Genomic DNA, 16,907 nt, shown 5'->3' with positions numbered 1-16,907 from the left:
AAGGAAGACACATGGAACACGCGAGCGCCGACTTGCAACGGTTGCAAGTCAGCGCTCGTGTGTTCCATGTGTCCTCCTTGTGTCCTCGTCTTTATTTGCGCTGTACATTTCAGTCATGAATCACCAACATGCCCAGACTGTCGCCTTAATGACCAAACTATTTTCGCTGACCATGCAGGCTGTAAAGCTATGAACTCGGGCCTTGATGATTCCACAAAAATGGCTATGAGACCTGGATTGTGGAATGTGGGGTTTAATGTCCCGAAGCGACACCCTGCCTATAAGGGATGCCATAGTGGAGGGCCGCGGATTAATTTAGACCACCTAGGGTCGTTCAGTGTGCTCTGACATCGCACAGCACACGAGAGATATTTCGTGTTTCACCTCCACGACTCAAGCTTCCAAGCAATGGTTGCGCTCTGTCCTGGGCAAACGCTGTGTGCACAAATAATTAGTGCCGTCAACTGTACACCTAGTTAAAATTCATCAACTTTTAATCAGTGCATATGGGACACATGTTTAAGTAGTGACCTTGAAGACTGACACATTCGAGGACCATTTCATGTTACAGTTTGATTCTATTAAGCCATTGTTCCAAGGAAATAAATGCCCAGGCTTCCAGAAAATGCCTGCTTCAGATTAAGAACTGCGAACACTAGCAAAAGGGGGTGACTGCCATCTCTGGATACAGGGTTGACGACCTCTTGAGATACTTAATTTTATCGGCTAGTTACCCGCACATACCCGGCCCTTCCTCATCCTGCCAGTTTTTATAGTAAAAATGCAAAGCAAACTGAGCAAGAAAAGTTCTGCACACCTAGAGCGGCTTCGTGAAGACGTGCGACGACCTCGATGGTGCGGAGAGTTCGACCGCAGTGACCGGGACCGCCGCCTGTAGCTCCGACCAGGACGGTACGATGGGCGACCTCGGCTACGACTGCGGCTGCGGCGACGACCTCTGCCTCCGGATGATGACCTGCAGAGCAGTGGTGACGGCATGAGAAAAACAAACATGCCTGAGGTGTTTCCTCTGACAAGCATTTTGAAGTTTGAAAAGAGTGAATCACATCCTTTATCTGCAATAACACACAATTCCCACAACAAACTTGCCACGACAAACTTGCCACGACAGTGCTGCACATCAAGCATAGGCACAAATTCAATAGTGAACACAGCCTAAACCAATCAGAACACACCACATAAGCTTTCTAGTTGTGAAAAAGTGAAAGAAAGGCCAGAGGTTTCATTGAAATACTGAAGAAAAAAACTGAGGGTAACACATTACAGCAAGAAAAAAAAAAAACTTGGAGCCTCCTTAACCAGATTTTAAAAGAAAATGCGATATCATTTACGTTGCCTGCTATGGTGTCTAAATGAGTGTCATGCTCTGTGATTTTCCCACCAAAACTCACGCTGGAGCTGGTCCCATTGCTATTATATGGTATGCATAAGTCATCACTTTCTAGAATGCTTGAGTACGGTCCATTCGATTACCATATGGGATTACACTGATCCACCTTAATCCATTTTCTGGGGTGGCCTTACTTCCAAATTTTAGGGGTCCTCAGATTTCCAAATTAGTTGGTGCTCTATGATTGGTCCACTGGTGGTCACATGGTGTTGATGGTGTCACGACCCTCTCGATCACATTCATAAATTGCGGGGAGTCGTCAGGCCACCACTGACAAAGTGGTGCAGTGGTTAAGGGGGGACACGGGTCTTTCGGGCCAAAAATTCGCGAAAAAGTCAAATTTTCGAAACCGGTATTTTCGAAATCGGCGGCTATCTATCTACCTATCTGCCAAGTTTTTCACCTCTAAGATCAGTATTTTAGTCATAATATAAATTTACATAATCTACGTCGCCCGAATTTGCGCTGAAATCGGCTCCGAAACAGCTGTGTTCCGCGCCGCATAGCTCTCGTTTCATGCGCGGCACCGCAGCCATCTTGGTCTCGTTTGAAAGAGCCGTCTTTCATCTTCAATTTCCCGCCACTGCTGCTTCCTTTCGTCCATTGGTTGCCTAGCAAATAACAAAAAAGAAAAGGTGCCTTTCGCGAGCCTATTGGCTGCCTGGGCGCACGTGACAGCAGGTCGCCTTCCGATTGGTGGAGCTGGCTGGCATCGTCTGCTCTGCGCGGCCAAGCCGCGGGGAGACGCGCCGCTTTCTTTGTATCGAGCCGAGGCGAGAACGCACTGCGATGCCTGGATCAGCGCGCAAGTTTCATTCGCGGCAGAAGTTCGGCAAGAAGAGGAAGAAGTCCTTGATTAATAACCTCAAGAGACCCCCTGCTCCAGCTGTCTGTGCTGAGAACGACGGAAGTTATGCGCCGAACGATCGAGTCGACGACAGTACCGAGGTCGAAGTAGGCCTACCGCGTTCCTCGGCCCGAGAGACAGCTACTGCCAGCGGCCGCATACGCCACGATACTGTGATGCTGCGGCCCTCAGATGTGCAGCGAGACGTCATCAGAACCAAGAAAAAACTCGGAGAACTCGCGTCAACTCCAGCAACGAAGCGGAAGTCGGACTGTTTTCGCGATGACAGCAGCGCGGCGGACCGTCCGCTTGATGAGGCGTGCTTCACGATCGTTAGCCTGGCGTCGCTAAACGATCTGCTAAGGCTCGCTAAGTGCAGTACGTGCGGCGGTGATATTAGCGTCGAAAAAGGTGAGCGGGAATATGGGCTCGCCGTTAAACTTGTTCTCAAGTGCGTGAACTGCGGGGACACTTCCTCTTCTTGGAGCCCACTGCGGGCCTGTGCCGATAGGAAGGTGAACCCCTTCGTAGTGAATGTGCTTGCTGCCCATGCAATGCAGAGCACTGGAAACCAGCAAACGGCCCTGAACGATATTTTTTCAACAATGAATATTTCTCATCGCGGCCTTCATACGAAAACATGGCAAGATTACATAAAAAAAAAGTTGACGCCCGCTGCAACTCGAGCAGCCCAAGAAATGACCGCTGACTGTGCGCGATCGGTTCGGGAGCTTTACAGCGAATTGCGGTTCGGAAACCCCGGCAACATCGCTGTTTCTTATGACGGCACATGGATGACACGGGGCCACACATCTCACATAGGTGTGGGCACAGTCATAGAACTGTTCACCGGACTTGTGCTCGACTATGTTGTGCTCTGCAATTTTTGTGCCGGCTGCGAACGAGGCCCGAAACCTGATGAGCCATCCTACCAAGCCTGGAGGGCTGACCACCTCTGCCAAAAAAACACAGAAAAAAAAGCGGGGGAAATGGAGGTCGAAGCAGCCCTTATACTTTTCGAGAGGTCTCTCAAAAAGAATGGCCTTCGCTACACCACTATGCTGTCAGATGGCGAGAGCCGTGCTTTCCTTGCACTGCAAGAAGCAGATGTATATGGCTACGTCAAAGTGGAAAAGGAGGACTGCATAAATCACGTCAAGAAGCGCATGGGGACAGCCCTGCGAAATTTGATTGCCAAGCAGAAAGGGACAGAAAACCTTGGAGGCAAGGGTAAACTAACCGGAAGCATGATCACCAAGTTGAGCTCCTATTATGCTTGGGCACTCAAGTCTCATAAAGGGGACGTGGACTCAATGCACAAAGCTGTGATGGCGACATACCGTCATATTACCTCTAATGATGAGACGTCAGATCACAGTTTGTGCCCATCAGGGCCAAACTCCTGGTGCCAGCACAATGCGGCGGCATCGCGAGGGGAGCCTGCACCAAAGCACCGCCACAACCTTCCACCTCATGTGTGCAAGGCATTGCTTCCCATTTACGAGCGGTTATCAGAAAGGAAGCTCCTTGAGCGCTGCCACAGGGGCAAGACGCAGAATAGCAACGAGAGTCTGCACTCTCTGATATGGGCCCTGGCACCCAAGGAGCGCCACGCATCTTTGTACACTGTACAAGCTGCCGTGGCCGAGGCAGTAATGCGCTTCAATGCAGGCAGCGAGAGAACATCTAAAATAATTTTGAGAGAACTTGGTCTCAATACTAGTGCAAAAGCCAGTAAAAGGATGATGGAAAAAGATGAGCGTCGGGAACACAAGTCTGCCCGGAAACATGCTGCGGCTGAAAATGTCCAAGGTGCTTTCAAGAAGCGGCACTTGGACAATGGAAAGCAAAGGGACTACATCCCTGGGGGCTTCTAGCCATTCTGTGTTGTAAATATGTGTGTTGCACTTGTAAATATTGGTTAAATTGTTCTCTGTTTGTTTTTTGCACTTTTCTCAAAACTTAATTTGTTGACTACTAGCAGTTTTGCGGCTTCGATATCTTTGCACCCGAAACATGTAGAGCCGAAATTCTTTTTGCAATAGGAAGCTGAATGTATGCTCTGTGAAGTGTTGAGAGCAGATTTTTTGTTTTTGGGTTCAAAATTTAATTATTTTGATTAGTTTACTTCCACCTGACGCACACACTTTGTATACTGAAATTCATAATGCTGTAAAATGAGTAATAATTAACATATCAAAAAACTGCTCCCAACACATCATTCTTTACTTTTCTAGCTATGTAACTATTCCTGTCACAAGGTCATGTGACCTTTCTCGAAGCATCAGTAAATTAACTGAACTGCCACCTGCCATGGTGGGCAATTAGTTCACAATCCGGCGGGCAGGTTGCCACTTGACACAGTGGGCAGGTTGTGATATTACAGTCGAACCCCGCAATAACAAAACCGCCCAGGAAGAAAAACTTTTTCGTTCTCGCGAGAATTTCGCCGTCGCGAAAATGGACAAATAAGGTAACTCATTACTTTCAAGAACCAAAATTTAATGAAAAAAGTTGCTTATTTTGCTCTGCTTCACATTCCTGTGCAGGAGCTTCACGACTCTGGCTTCGCAACTTGATAAGCTATGCATAGCTTCGTCGTCATCGTGGTCGCCGAGGAAAGTCCGGATAATATTTGCACACACTGTCGATAATGGCGTCGTCACTGAATTCCTCGTGCACAATCAAGTCGGCGTCCGCACACAAAAAGTCATCCAGTTCAACAGCGTCTGGCACCATTGTGTCGAAACTGCGAAGCGCGTCTCATGCTTTGCTTAGTGGCTGCAGATCGTCACTGCTTGCAGGAACACTCGCTTCCGGTTCTGCCAAGGCATGCTGACCAGCCCCGAAACTGGCGTGCCTGAAGCAGTTCTGGACAAGGGTGGCCGAAGTAGTAATCTACACTGCAGCAAGCATCTCCAGCGCCATGAAAAGATCAATTTCCGTCGGTCATTTCATTTCTATGTTTAACATCCGTCGGATGAGTCTTCCCTGGTACGCAGACATGACACTCTTAATAACCTCTTTGTCAAGAGGATGAATAACGGATGTGCGGTTCGGAGGAAAAAAAATCAAGTGGACGCTCGTCAGGACAATGTCTTCGATGTGGTGGGCACTGCAGTTATCCAAAAAAAGGCAGACGGATCTGCCCTGCTTGCGCATATCTGCATCAAAGGCTTCCAGCCAGCAGGAGAATATTGCGCGCATCATCCAAGCTTTCTGGTTACTAGTGTACTCGACCGGAAGCATTCAGTTACCTTTAAATTACCGTGGCTGTGGCGTCTTGCTTTGGCCGATCACGAGGAGGGGAAACTTGTCGGATCCGTCCATCTTTGAGCGCAAAAGAATGGTCACCCGCTTCCTGCTCAGCTTGCAGCCATGGCATTTTTGTCCCTTCAGGTCAAGCTTTTTCGATGGCAACATTTCATAAAAAAAGTCAATTTCATCCGCATTATAAATTTCGGAGGGCTCGTATTCATCCATTATGCTTTCAGGACGATGCTGCTGCTTCAGCGTCAACGCTCGCAGATTCCCCCGACAACACCTTGGCGACGATGCCGTGCCGTGCTTTAAATCGGCTTAGCCATCAAATGCTCGCCTTAAAATTGTTGTGCCCCAGAATGCACGCGAAGTCAATCGCTTTCTGCTGCAGAAGGCTTTAGACAAAGGCATCTTAATCGCTCTCTCTTGTTGAGGATCCACTGGTATACGGCTTTGTAGACGTTTTCGTAGACCGGCGTTGCCACTGTCTTGTTCTGCGCGCACGCACCGCTCTGAAGTGCCACCATGACGGTGTTCTTCGATTTCAGAATCGCAGAAAGTGAGCTGCACGAGATACTGAATTCCTCCGCAATGTCCGACTTCTTTCTGCCTTTCGCAGCTTTGGCGATGATCGCCGACTTTTCCTGCAGCGTCAAAAACTTGCGCTTTTTAACAGGAGGCGGCATATTTCCGACAGGCGAAAAAAACACTGGACACAAGCGAGTCACGGGCGAATTCGGCATGTCCGAGGTGAACGGTGAGATAGCATTGTCAACGTGCACGAGGCGTGGTAGCGAAAAGAAAAAGAAGGGTTCTTCGTTCTGCCTAGATGCTTCGCGAGTTGGCCGGCGGTGTCGTCACGTGCGTGCATAGTTGCAACAGATGGGCTAGCAAAAAAACCACTTTTCGTGAACAAAAAAAAAAAAAAAAAACTAGTTGCTATCATCATGATTACTGAACCGACAGAATGTAAACAGCAATGGCCGCACCGATGCTTGTTGTTAGAAATGAATGGCGCCGACTTTTTGGATGAGTGTGCTGCTGCAGTTTTGCCACTTCTCTGTTCCCAACTGGCTGATGTGCCGAAAAAATGTTGCATATCACTACCTCGAACTTTCGTTAATGCGGGACTGCTTTTAAGAACTTTTCGCTGCTGAGAGGGGGCAAATGCATTGAACTCTGGAAGTTCGGCGGGGGCGCCAGAATTTTTCCGTTACCATGAGAATTTCGTTCTTGAGGGCTTTCGTTATTTTGGGGTTCAACTGTGCATTTGAATCCCGCTACAACAAACGTCGCTTCAACTAAATATTTCCAATTCTTCGTCAGCTCCCCATAGAAAGTAATGGAACAAATTTCTCTTCACAACGAATCATGTTTGGGGCATGTTTCCTCTTCAACGAAATTTGCTACGCGAAGCTGGGTTTAAAATGTATCTCTCTTACAATAAAACAAGCATATCGCCGCCCATCTGTGTACTTCCATAGGCCCACGCTGCTTTGTTTCACTAAACTTTCACTGAAACCAATCGATCCACTCATTCAAACGCACATGAAGACCGCCATTGCGTAGTGGTGGTGACAATCGGGCTGGCTGACTTGCGACTAGGCGAGAGTGCAAGCTCCTGTTTTCTTCGAAGCCAGAGCAGCAACCAATCCGTCGCCAAAGGATGCAGCAGCCTGGCAACAGCAGTAGTGCGTTTGCGCTAGTTTTTTTCACTCGTGCTTTTGCGCTGCAATCGACACGAGCATGGCGACTTTGTTTAGGAAGCGGAAGTTCCTTTCTCTTGAAGAGAAGGCACGAATTATCAGCGCGGCATCCGGAGGCAGGAAAAGGAGAGATGTTGCAGCGGACTTCGGCATCTCACAGAGCACGCTGTCAATGATCCTGATAATGTTTTGGGACTATGTTGTCCAACCTGACTGTTTTTGGGCTGTTTCGGCCTCAACAAAATTTCTGCTTCAACAAAATTTTTCGCGCACCCCGTGGTTCATTGTAATAAGGTTTGACTGTACAGTCGCCGACAGATTTTTCGGACTCAAAGGGACCCGAAAAATGGTCCGAATAATCACAGTCCGAAAAATCTGTGAAGTACAAAAAATCGCTTTATTGATATGAAATCGGCTTAAAATGTCCCTGATTTTACCTTGCGACAAATTTCTTTTACTGGCGACGATTTGCGCCTGTATTTGCGCCATATTTGTGCTTTCACTGTACACGCTAGACAGCAAGGCCATGGCATTTAGTTGAATACTTCCCACGCTTCTTTGACGAACCCGGCTAACCCGGCAGCACCGGCGGGGCCATGTTGTCCACAACCCGAGCGTGCACCACACCGCTCGTCAAACACACGCAAAGACAAGTCACTTTTCATACAAAGCGGTGGAACCGCCGGACGCAATCACAAAACGGCGAGCGGATGTAACTTCGTGAAGACTGAGTGCCACTTGGTCGACACTGTGAGAGAAACCCAAGTGATGAAACAGCGAATGGCAAACGTATGAAACCCGCCGCAGTGGCTCAGTGATTGGGGCGCTCAGCTACTGATCCGGAGTACCCGGGTTCGAACCCGACCGCGGTGGCCGCGTTTCGATGCAGGTGAAACACTAAGGCGCCCTTGTGCTGTGCGATGTCAGTGCACGTTAAAGATCCCCATGTGGCCGAAATTATTCCAGAGCCCTTTACTACGGCACCTCCTTCTTCCTTTCTTCTCTCAGTCCCTGCTTTATCCCTTCTCTTAATGGGCGGTTCAGGTGTCCGCCGGGATGTGAGATCACTACTGCACAATTTCCTTCCCCCAAAAAGCCAATTTTCAACCTATGGGACAAGCAATAACTTCCCGCGACAACATCGGTAACAAAAGCAAGTTGACGACGATGACAATCCGACGCCACCTCGAAGTGTCAGAGATCGCAGGTACCTCTACTGGCAAAAATGAGGTACCGAAAGTATGTCAAGTAGGGGTGCGCAAATATCCGAAATTTCGAATACGAATCAAATATGTTTCATATTCGGTTAATATTCGTATTCGAGAACGATATTCGTGAATTTCCGAATATTCAAAAATTCTTGTATTCGGCAGCGATCGTATACCGCGTCGACTTTCGTAAATATGATTGTTGCAAAAGCGCAATATCTGGGCAAATTATCTGAACATAAAGATTAAAGTTCCAGGAAAACAATACAAAAGGCCCTGTTCTCTTTCTTCTCCATCGTTTATCGCGTGAACCGATCGCATTCCGATGCCGCTAGGCTTGACCTTGTGCGCAATTCCGCAAGTGGGCTTTCCCACATACCACACGTGCTGCGAACAACATGGGGGACGACCCGCTTCTAACAATCGCAACGCGAAAGCTCGTTTATATTTTTATCCTTCCATAATATGTTATCTAATTAATGTCCACACCCATGGCATTCGTTCTGTCACCTTAACTCTGAGCGTGACCACCGCCATCTTATTTTGGTCAACTAGTTATGGAGAAAGCCTACTTGCGGAATTTTGCATGAGGCTCCCAAAGGGGCGAGTCGAGGTGTCATAACAGGGCAAGCGATCCTGCAAAATTCCCGCGTATTGCATGGTGCACTGTAACCCATGCACCTCTTAAGTGGGCCTAACGGCAGGCATGACAATGTTCGGAGGGCCCCTGTCACTAGGTCAAAAAAATAACCTGGCCGTGCAGTTTTGGTTTCTGAGCTTGGCCACTCGCCTGTTGCAATGGCAACTGTCGGCCCGCGCATTTGCCAGTAGTCCAATCTGAGCACCATGCCACTTTCAGACGCTGACTGACACGTCGCTTGTCATTCTTTTTCCTTTTTTAGAAGCAGTCTCCCCATTCTGATGCCAATGCGCGTTCCCATCTCGCTCAAGTTCGCGATGTCTCCCAGCACACTGAAACTCTGTGCTCGTCACGGGATTACAGGTGTTTGCACGATAGAGCCGCCTCATATGACTACTGCATTTTCGGTATTTTTTTTTTCGGAACCGCGGGGCATTTTATAAATCGACCTTGAAATAACCTGGGCATTTCTGTCGGTTCTTTGAACTCCGAATTAATGAAGTTTTACTAGCCATCATGTTATTTTTGTTTCTAGTCTTGTCATGTTATGGATTGCATTTAGCCTGACCACAATACAGGTTGGGTATTGGTCTGCAGTTCAATTAAGTAGTATACATTTATGTGCACGTTTTTTTTTTATATGGTGCTCAGGCAGTCTAGTTTTGTTTATTTCAGTTGCAAAGGCCATACACTATTTTGAAAAAAATATGAGCAACAATTTTTGCTTGTTTATCTTTCCTGAATTTATTTTTTGTGCTGACCAGATATTCGATTCGTTATTCGAAGCCATTTTTTCCTCATATTCGTATTCGAAAATTTCGATATTCGCACACCCCTAATGTCAAGCCGATCCAACTGCAGCGTAAATCCACCTCAATCCAAGGTGGCACCTTTTGCGCCGCCGAAGAGCCGATAAAATGGCCGATTTTGGCCCGCAGGCAACAGAAATTAGTCCAAAAAGTTAAACTTTTGGACTTTTGAAGTTTGAAATGTCCGTCGCGAATATGTATGCGCTCTGTGGGGTGACTGACGGTGCCTCATCGAGGTCCGAAATATCCTACAAGTCCGAATTATTGGAGTCTGAATTACCCCTCAGTTACTGTAAATGGTAATGTTACCCCTCTCGACCAATCAGGGAATTTCATGACAGGAAGCTGGAATTTTTTTTTTTTTTTGTGAGGCAACCTAAATGCCATTGCATTAAAACAGGCTGCTTGAAATTGTGTAACCCTAAATACCTTGAACTTGATGAACGTTTCCGCGATGACCGTCCCACCCAGCCTGATCCGTGAGATGAGCCACGGTGTCGGTCCCTCGACCTGAAGCAGGAAAAAGATTCTTTCTGAACACCTCGTTGCAGCAACAGTCATCATCCCGAAGTGACTGTTCCTGGGAAAATCTGATGTCACTACTACCTGGGCCAGCTAGGCAATACAGTAGAACCCTTCTATAGTAAAGTGACTCGGACCAGCAAAAATCTTTACTGTGCCAGTTGCTGGCGATGGCATGGTTCTCTGTTAACTCAATGACTACTTACTAAACAAAGTGCTGGTTTATGAAAGAAACACTCGCAAATGCCTTCCATCCTGCTCTTATAGGATCACTATTTTTCATTTTTATAGTCCCACAATAATTTTTGTCCCTTTATGTGGTGCAGGCAGGGGCTTATTATTTTTCATTCTTTTAGGTCACCCCAACCTAATCAATGCCCTTTTATGTGGTAACTATTATTTTCAGTTATCACATTTCATGTTATCATGTTTTCAATTTTGTTTGTCCTTAAGTAGGTACCGCATTTGCACAAATACAATGCGGCTATGAATATGATGCGTTTTATTTCATGTGAAAACAAATGTTTAGCGCGAACACGGCACCATTTTCCGCAGCCTCAGAGTCGTTTAAGAGGCAACAGTTATAAACGTGACACTGCTGAGGTGCGGCGGTACTGCTCACGCAGTGCCACTGCGCCTCCGTTTCTTACCTTTGCTTCCTTGTGCTTTACACTGCCCTGCTGCAAATGTTCGCCCTTTTCTTCCCTTGACTGCATTTTTACTGTCCTTCCTTTTTCAGTGACCCATGCCCCCTTCTTTCCGCGTTCATAGCCTGCTTTACTTTTTTTTTTTTTGCATGCGCACCGCGCGCTTTGTCTCACGGTCGGACGTTAAGAAGTTGGCTTCTCTTCAGAGCTTCCGAGCATAGTGGTGAAGCTATCTAAAAAAAAAAAACGCCTTTTTTTTTTTTTTGGAAAGCATTTACCTCCGAGTACCGGCCTCGCGCGTGCCGCGTTGTCATCATTCCACGGGCGGCACGTCGCCACGGTTAGACCCTCTTTGCTATGGCCATTTTATTTGAAAAAAATCTTTACTGCAACTAAAAAAAAAATATACAGTCGTCTATGGTAGGTAAAATGGAACTGCAGTTTCATTTCCCTATATCCGAGTTTTTACTATTTTTTGGGGTTCTACTGTACAATTGATTATACCACAATATAGTTATTACATGGCAAACAGCTCACGACAAAATTTACAGCTCTACTACCTTTGCCATGAAAAGTGGAAGGTCACACCTACCAACTGATTAACTTAATTGAAGCAGACAAAAAAAATGCCGAAAAAGCAGGGAAGCGAAAGAGGATACAAAGTGGTTCAACACAACTGAGGTTGCTAAATTATCATTTAAGACTAGCATCTCTCCTCTCCTCCGAGCCAGACCTGAACAGGCATAGGCACGGTTATAAAACAAGCAACTCATGCACCCAGCCTACGAGGCAAATCCTGACCTAGACCGGTCCCGTGACTTTCGCCTAGAGCCTCCGTCTTGGCGACTGCTGACGGCTCGAGAAGAGGACGTAGCTGCCGTTGTCCTGCTCCCAGCTGGCAAGGTGGTTCCAATCCCCAACGCCGATGGTCCAACCGTCTTAGAGTTGCTTTTTTTGGTGGCAGCATCATCTTCATCCGATCCGTCGCCTCCAAAGCTGGTGATGAAGGTGACCTCACCCATGTTCGGCGGTGACCGCGACCGTGACCGGGAGCTTGACTGCGCCCTATACCAGGAATGATTTAAGAAGGTTCAAAGTGCCATCTCACTCACATGCACACAATGCTCGATATTCCAAAACACTTAAAATACAAAAATCTGACTGTGTGAAATCTCTTATATACAGGACTCTCACTAGTTTCAACCCGCCTAACCCAAAATGGCACGTTGGTGCCATCAGTATCCACCTTACTTGAACAAATTTTCATTCCCACTTGAGTTTGAATCATCAATTCAACTGTACTTCAAGATGACATGGTTCAAGGGCGGTTTCAGTGTGCATTATCGCTGAGAGAGCCAGTCAACATGAAACACAGACAGCAGAACTTGCAATGCTTTCTTTGTACCATGGAGTGTCAAACTTGTGGAATGACAAAGCATCTCTGAACTCTCAGTCACACTGATGGCAACCATGGGGCGAGAAGAACAAAGACAAGAACACACAAGACAGGATGGGCGCTTCTTGTCTTCTTTTTGTGCTGTGGTTTCAGTCAATCAGCTATGCACCAAGTCCTTATTCTCAATCCAAAAGGCACGTATACATTGAGCGCCATCAAAGTACGTACAGTTGAATCCCGGTACAACGAACGCCGCTTCAACGAAATTTTCGCCACAACGAAGTAATTTGCATTCCCCGTGAAACCCCCATAGGACTTAATGTATTAATGTTTCCTCAAAAACGAAGTACTTTGCGAGCACGTGTTCGCTTCTACGAATTTTTTTTGCGAATTTTAGCGGGTGAGTGGCCCCTCCGTCTTGTCTTTCTTCAGAAGTTGAGTGCTGAAGAGCGACTTTCCCGTTCCCGCCGTTAATTTTTTTGCATCGCAGACTGTTGGGAGGAGGAGGGGGGGGGGGGGGGGGGGGGGGGGTACGCACACTCAATCGCACATCCTCCTCGCGCACACCCTCGTGTGCTTTTTTTTTCTTCTCCAGATGCCCACGTGATTTTTGAAGTGACGTCACGCCCCGCTCATTGGCTCTTTGCTGGGCTTCTTCGATTGATGTAGCTCGCTGTCATGGTGCTCGCGGTTTCCTGTCAAGCACGAAAGCGCGTCACGATCACTTGCTAGCGGTGTTGGCTGGTAAGCGTTCGCGGCCTCCAAGCGAAGAGGGGCTCCTCGAAAGCGCGTGTAAAATGCGCCAGTGCACGCCATCTGCTAGCGTCTTCTGCTAGGCACCGAGCGCGTTTCAGGCAGTCTGTGTGGACCGGTGGGCGGAGCCATCGGTGGGCGGAGCTTCGTGTCCTGTCGGAGAAAAAAAAAAAAAGGAAAACGCGAGAGTGCAGGAAGAAGCCCACTCCGCTTCACCATTTCTTCCTTTGTGTGTGCACCGTTTAGCGTGGTCTCGTCGCGTCTCTGCTCTGCTGAATTCCTAGGATGTCGCCGCCAGCGAAGAAGCGGAAATTTCTTTCGCTAGAAGAAAAAGCGCGTATTATCGCCGAAGCAGAAAGCGGGAAGAAGAAGTCGATTATTGCGGCAGATTTTGGCATCGCGCCGAGTTCGTTATCAACGATACTCAAGAGCAAAGAAAACATCGGCAAGGCACTTGCGTCGGGCACTTCAGCTCAACACAAGAAGGTGACGCAGCCAACTTACGAAGAGCTCGATAAGGCTGTCTACACCTGGTTTGTCGAAACGCGAGCCAAGAACATCCCGCTTAGCGGCAGCATTGTTCAGCAGAAGGCCCTCAATTATGCCTGTTTGCTAGGCCTGGATGACTTTAAGGCCAGCACAGGTTGGCTCAATCGCTTCAAAGTGAGGCACAACGTCGTCGGGAAAGTTTTGTGCGGGGAAGCAAGTTCCGCGGACACTGGCGGCGCCTCAGAATGGGTGGTGGACAACGTGGCTGATATCATGAGTGGCTACGTGCCGTCCGATATTTATAACGCGGACGAGACGGGCCTCTTTTACGAGATGCTGCCAGCGAGGACACTGGATTTTAAAGGGCAGCGTTGCCAGGGTGGCAAGCACAGCAAGAAAAGAGTGACAGTGCTGCTGTGCATGAATATGGATGGGTCGGACAGGCGTCCCCCGTTAGTTATTGGGAAAAGTGCTAAACCGCGCTGCTTCAAGGGAAACAGAAGCCTTCCCGTCAAGTACATCGCTAACGGGCGGTCGTGGATGACCCGTGCCATATTTGCGGACTGGCTTACGGCACTTGACCGCGACATGAGCAGGCAGAACCGAAAGGTTTGTTTGCGCTTGGACAATTGTTCTGCCCACCGCATCGACGACGCCAAGTTGTCAAGCGTTGAGGTGAGATTCTTCCCGCCTAACTGCACTTCGATCATTCAGCCGCTGGATCAAGGCATTATCAGAAGCGTGAAGTGTGCTTATCGGGAGAGGCTGATTCAGCGTATTCTTTTGAATATCGAGACGGGCAGGGAGACGAAGGTGGACCTCTTCATGGCTCTGCAGATTATAGCTGCTGCGTGGAACGTGACGCGGTCCACCTTGATCAACAACTGCTTCAAGCACGCCGGGTTTGTCGACCAGGAGGCGACCAGCACAGCTGCAGCCGTGGAGGATGACGCTCCATCATCGTCGACTCCGGGGATCAGTACGGCCTGGAAATCCCTCCAGGATGCAGGAAACATCCCCGGCGATATCGAGCTGGACGATTTCCTCAACGCTGATGCGGATGTGCTTGTTTACGAGGAGCTCAGTGATGAGGACATACTAATTAAAAGTGTTCGCGAGCCAGAAGAGCCGCCGTCCGAAGCTGAAGACGACTCCGCCCAGGATTCATCCGCCTTGGCAACCTCGTCGCAGGTGTTGGATGCCTTCGATCTTATCAGGAAGTTTCTGGGCTCTCACGACGACGACGTTGCGATGGCTCTCATAACAGAGTGTGAGAGTCGCGTGACACCGCTGCTGGCAGCAAAACGCAAGCAGACAAAGCTTACGGACTTCTGGAAATAATTTTTTTTTTCGCAACGCCGCCTCTCCTCCTCCTCTTCTCTCAAAGCTCCTTTGGCAGCTTTTTTTCAACGGTCCCTCTCGGGGCCACCAATCGCGCTTCGGCAGAGCATGCAGGCACGATGCTTCCCGCTGTGTCTCACTCGAGTTCCTCTCTCTACACCAAGTCGCCTATGCGCAGACACATGGTGCAGTCGTTTCGCGCCACGCACTTTCACGTGCGCGGCGACGTAAGAACAGTCGTATGCAACGCCAGCCCGGGATCAGCCGACTCGGGCTGTAATTTCTCGACAACGAAATTCCGCGACAGCGAAATTTTTCGTACGCCCCGCCGATTTCATTGTGGCGGGATTCAACTGTAGTATAAAAGAAAAAAAAATCCAAGTAGCGCATGTTGTTTCATCTGAACAAACTGCATATGTTACAAAAGCTGCACGGTGTCACTGGGAATTCTTTCACAAGCTTCGTAAAAACAATCACTACAATCTGCTAGGAACTTTGCCTTAAGAACTTCAGTTTGCATAAACGAGCAAGATTAGTGAGGCAGCAACTAACTACCTACATTACAGAACATTGTCTTTACTGCTCGAAGTTATATCTATTCTACACATTGTTGCAGCCACATGCGGTTTACCAGCTCCCAAAAGGGGCACATTTCTTTAATTGCCCAGCAGAGAAACATATTGCATCCATGATGCAATAACTAGCTCAAGCAAGAAAAAAGCATTTTAGATAAGCAATGTTCAAGTACAGCTTAATGAAGAGATCCCAAATGATTTCTAAATGCTGTAAAATAAAAACTGCATCTGCTCTGCCGGTTCTAGGAAGTGTTCATCTTTCCCATTTCTTTTTTTTTTAAATCTTCGCCTTGAATAATTCCTGCACCTGAGGTGGATAATTTTATACTTCTTTCATTGGTGGACATAGCACGCACTACACCATTACCATTACAAAATGTAAGTGTTCCACAGTTAGAAATCAAGCAGCATGGAATGGCAGTCAAGCTTCCACAACCAGCTCCATCACAGCAAAACCATTTCCGGTATTAGTGAATAAATTTAAGATGTACTTTACATAGTGCACAATTACCAAAACAGAAGTCAGACAGTAGCTGCCTGTCAACTGCTAAATTAAATCAGCTGTACAGATCTATTCTTGTTACATGTGTTTTGAGCCACCTGAGCATCTCCAATTCCACGTCTTCACTCATTATATTTGCACTTCTCATCCACTGCTAACAACACACACTGCAACAATTTTTGATGCACTATCAGGATATTTTAACACATTTTATCTCGCCCATCCCACAGGGAGGAAGGACATGCACACCCAAGATTCTAGTGTTGGGATTATACCATCGCCCTCTTACAATTCTGTTTCAATCCATTCCTTCTGCCCCTTTTGCCACAGACTGAAAAACACCTAGAGGTAGCATCACATAGTCAGGCAATGGACAACAAACAGAGCAGCACTGAAACAAGACTATGCTCCAGCAGGCCATGCAATCATACAATCTGCAAAGAACACCTGCAACGTTGAGTACTTGCTAGCAGAAAACACCTACATTGAAGCTGCTGTGTGAGGGATGCTACTCTGGACAAGGGACAAGCACAGGACACAAATAAGGCCCACTTACAGGATATAAGAATAGCTCAAATGACCCAGTCAGGTCAAGTATGTTGTTCCAACGTGGCCTACCTGAATGGCTTGTACGTCGGACTGGCCCTGGCCGCATAGCTGAAAGAGAGCCAATGCATATGAAAAACATCCACCATACACCTCGATGAAATGCGCTGAACACCAGTAAACATCAAGCCTCCCAAGACTCAAGTAGGGTGCAACTGCCTCCTTGGAGGTCTGCAGGTCTCTGTGACAATTAA

The 16,907-nt window shown here is 47.7% G+C and overlaps 2 protein-coding genes across 6 annotated transcripts in view; one reads left to right on the top strand and one right to left on the bottom strand.

Moving 5' to 3' along the window:
* LOC144133516 (uncharacterized) overlaps positions 1-16,907 on the bottom strand; it is a 46,712-nt gene that overhangs the window by 14,778 nt on the left and 15,027 nt on the right. For all 5 annotated transcript variants that reach the window (XR_013315064.1, XR_013315063.1, XR_013315061.1 and 2 more), the window contains exons 11-14: positions 16,726-16,764; positions 11,853-12,116; positions 10,312-10,392; positions 818-976 (exon numbers count right to left, since the gene is read on the bottom strand). Coding sequence is in view for 1 of the 5 variants with exons in the window: in XM_077666670.1 (XP_077522796.1) it covers positions 818-976; positions 10,312-10,392; positions 11,853-12,116; positions 16,726-16,764 (543 nt within the window). In the remaining 4 variants the exon portion in view is untranslated. The remainder of the gene's footprint in view (positions 1-817; positions 977-10,311; positions 10,393-11,852; positions 12,117-16,725; positions 16,765-16,907) is intronic.
* On the top strand, positions 2,087-4,206 carry LOC144133518 (uncharacterized). Its single transcript, XM_077666671.1, has one exon. It carries the CDS (start codon positions 2,201-2,203, stop codon positions 4,133-4,135), a length of 1,935 nt encoding a protein of 644 aa, XP_077522797.1. The 5' UTR covers positions 2,087-2,200; the 3' UTR covers positions 4,136-4,206.

The sequence above is a fragment of the Amblyomma americanum genome, chromosome 5, assembly GCF_052857255.1.
Source record: "Amblyomma americanum isolate KBUSLIRL-KWMA chromosome 5, ASM5285725v1, whole genome shotgun sequence".
NCBI lineage: Eukaryota > Metazoa > Arthropoda > Arachnida > Ixodida > Ixodidae > Amblyomma > Amblyomma americanum.
The sequence above is the reverse complement of the archived record's forward strand: the minus strand, read 5'-3'. Positions and strand labels throughout refer to the sequence as shown.

Coding starts and splice junctions, on each gene's coding strand:
- LOC144133518 (XM_077666671.1), top strand. CDS start 2,201: ATGCCTGGATCAGCGCGCAAGTTTCATTCGCGGCAGAAGTTCGGCAAG.